The 3,070-nt window shown below is 54.3% G+C and overlaps 1 protein-coding gene across 1 annotated transcript; it reads left to right on the forward strand.

Annotated features, from left to right (window-relative positions):
• Positions 1–69: 69 nt before the first annotated feature.
• Positions 70–2,381, forward strand: LOC123254019 (cAMP-dependent protein kinase catalytic subunit alpha). The gene has a single exon (XM_044683095.1). The coding sequence runs from the start codon at positions 70–72 to the stop codon at positions 1,123–1,125; it is 1,056 nt and encodes a 351-aa protein (XP_044539030.1). The 3' UTR covers positions 1,126–2,381.
• The last annotated feature ends 689 nt before the right edge of the window (positions 2,382–3,070 follow it).

Consider the following 3,070-nt stretch of genomic DNA (forward strand, 5'->3'; position numbering starts at 1 on the left):
CGTCAGCGCCAGTGCCGCAGCCCGGGCTCCGAGCAGCCAGCCGAGCCGGTCAGCGCCAGAGCCGCGGAGATGGGCAACGCGGCCACCGCCAAGAAGGGCAGCGAGCTGGAGAGCGTGAAAGAATTCCTGGCCAAGGCCAAGGAAGAATTTCTCAAGAAATGGGAAGCCCCGGCGCAGAACACGGCCCAGCTCGAGCACTTTGACCGCATCAAGACCCTGGGCACGGGCTCGTTCGGGCGCGTGATGCTGGTGAAACACAAGGAGACGGGCAATCACTTTGCCATGAAAATCCTGGATAAACAGAAGGTGGTGAAGCTGAAGCAGATCGAGCACACCCTGAACGAGAAGCGCATCCTGCAGGCTGTCAACTTCCCCTTTCTCGTCCGGCTCGAATATTCCTTCAAGGACAACACCAACCTGTACATGGTGATGGAGTACGTGCTGGGCGGGGAGATGTTCTCCCACCTGCGGCGCATCGGCCGGTTCAGCGAGCCTCACGCACGCTTCTATGCTGCCCAGATCGTCCTGACCTTCGAGTACCTCCACTCCCTGGACCTGATCTACCGGGACCTGAAGCCCGAGAACCTTCTCATCGACCAGCATGGCTACATCCAGGTGACAGACTTTGGGTTTGCCAAGCGCGTCAAAGGCCGCACCTGGACCCTGTGCGGGACCCCCGAGTACCTGGCTCCCGAGATCATCCTTAGCAAGGGCTACAACAAGGCCGTGGACTGGTGGGCCCTGGGAGTCCTGATCTACGAGATGGCAGCGGGCTACCCCCCCTTCTTTGCTGACCAGCCCATCCAGATCTACGAAAAGATCGTTTCCGGCAAGGTTCGGTTCCCCTCCCACTTCAGCTCCGACCTGAAGGACCTGCTTCGCAACCTGCTCCAGGTGGACCTCACCAAGCGCTACGGGAACCTCAAGAATGGAGTCAACGACATCAAAAACCACAAGTGGTTTTCCACCACCGACTGGATCGCCATCTACCAGAGGAAGGTGGAAGCTCCCTTCATCCCGAAGTGCAAGGGCCCGGGTGACACGAGTAACTTCGAAGACTACGAGGAGGAAGAGATCCGAGTCTCCATCACCGAGAAGTGCGCCAAGGAGTTTGCTGAGTTCTAGGCGTGGCCCCCTAGTGGTTTCCTTTGGGGGGCGGGGGTGGGGGGTTGGTTTGAGCAGCCAGAAGGCCCCAGATTTCCTGGCATATTCTTTTTTCCCTAGGGAGATCAGAAAGCTGAGATGTTTGCAGGGCAGGAGGGAGATTCAAATACCAGACGGCCCCCTTCCCTCTCCTTGCTTATCCCCACTGCTTTCCCCTGCTGGCTTATCCCAACAGGTAGACCCCCCCTTGGCTGGGCTCCCTCTGCTCTATGCCCAACTCCATGCAAGTTGTAAGTCAGTTTTCCAGCCCAAGCCTTATCATCGTCACCAAACCAAGATGCAGCTTCTCTCTATCTACCCCAGCTCCCCTCCCTGGGTGGTATATTTGTCCCACAGGTCAGGCCCCTGCTTTGGGAGCTCCTCATGATTCCATTGGTGCTGGAGAGTTAGAGCAGGGGAGCCAGGGGGACCCCCAAGTTGGAAAACCTACAATTCCTAAGACTGCTGCAGTTTCCCATTTGTCGTCATCCTCTCCCTAACCTCTCCCTAGAATCTTAGAAGCTAATCCATGGGCAAAAAGACAGACAGACTAACCAGTTCCCCACAAAGAGAGCCTGCCTAGGAAGATGTTGGAGGAAATTGATTGGGATTCTTTTATATTCTTAAAAAAATGAAATATTATTTAGGTTGTACTTGTCCTTCCCTCCCTTATTTCCTCCCACCATCCCTTGCTATTCCCCAACAGATTTTTAATGTGTCTGAATTTGTCTAGGTCAAAGGCCACGGAGCTTTTAACCTCTGGGATCTCAGCAGATGGTGGTTGGAAGAGGGTCTGTGGCCTAAAGAAGGGGATTTCTTGCTGCTGATCTCATCTAGGGGTTTGTGGAAACAACTGCTAGAGCCCCATTGGGGGGTGGCCTGCCAAAATGGGAAGAGCCCTGCCTACCCTTCACCCCCCAATGGTCCCCCCCTCCCTCTCAGGACCTCCTAACCTATCTTCCCCACTCCCCAGTCTTGGCTCCCTGAAGCTAGGGCGCCAGAAAGAACATTACCCACCCCTACCCCACCCCACCCAGGCTAACTGGTTTTTGGTCCCTGCCAAAGAGGTCTCCCAGAAATTCCTGGGCCACACCTCCTACGATTTAGCCATTCTTATCTATAGATTTTTTTAATCCCCAGACGTGGACTTCCCACTGTCTGGAAGGCTACTTGAAAGATATAGGCCCCCCTGGGTGGGGAGAGGAGGAGGGGGGGGGCAGGTGAAGGAGGGGGGGCTGGGAGAAAGGGAACAGGAAGTAGCATCGCTTTAAGGTATAGAGCTTCCTTTTGCCCTGGGAATGCCAATTTTATTCACCTGGTGGCCTCGCCACCATTCTCCAACCCCAGAAGCCCCCTCCATCTGGCTTAACTGACAGCTATCCATCGCTCCTCTCACTGGCCCCTGTTGAGGCTCCTGAATTATCCTAATTGCTTCCCCTCTCTAGCAAATAGCTCTATGGAGAGCAGTCATCTTCTCTCCATCCCCCTTCGCTTGTGTGTCCCTCTCTCAAATTTCCCCCGCCCTTGAAGGAGGCTCAGAGGCAGGGCGTAGGGGTGGGGGATACCTGAGAGATTCAACCTGTGTGATTTGAAGACATCTGTTTCACGGAAGTGACTTCCGCTATAATGGTGTGCTTTGTTGTGAACATTATTTGAAATCCATTACCAATAAAGTTTTGTTTTAAAAAAAAATCTCATTTACCAGCTGTGGGGTGTGTGTGTGTGTGAGTGAGAGGGTGAGAGAGAGAGAAGAGGGGTGGGTAGGAAATGAGAGGAGGAAGGGATAAAAGAGAGGGGAAGGGGGGAAAGAGGAGAGAGAGTGAAATGGAGGGAAGGAGAGAGAAAGGAAAGACAGGGGGAGGGAGAGAGAAAAGGATGAGAAAGGGACTGAGAGGGGAGGACAGAGGGACTGAGAGAAGAAGGGGAG

Source organism: Gracilinanus agilis, unplaced genomic scaffold (genome assembly GCF_016433145.1).
Source record: "Gracilinanus agilis isolate LMUSP501 unplaced genomic scaffold, AgileGrace unplaced_scaffold12973, whole genome shotgun sequence".
NCBI lineage: Eukaryota > Metazoa > Chordata > Mammalia > Didelphimorphia > Didelphidae > Gracilinanus > Gracilinanus agilis.

Bases quoted from the DNA above. Each gene is read 5' to 3' on its own strand.
- LOC123254019 (XM_044683095.1), top strand. From the start codon at position 70: ATGGGCAACGCGGCCACCGCCAAGAAGGGCAGCGAGCTGGAGAGCGTG.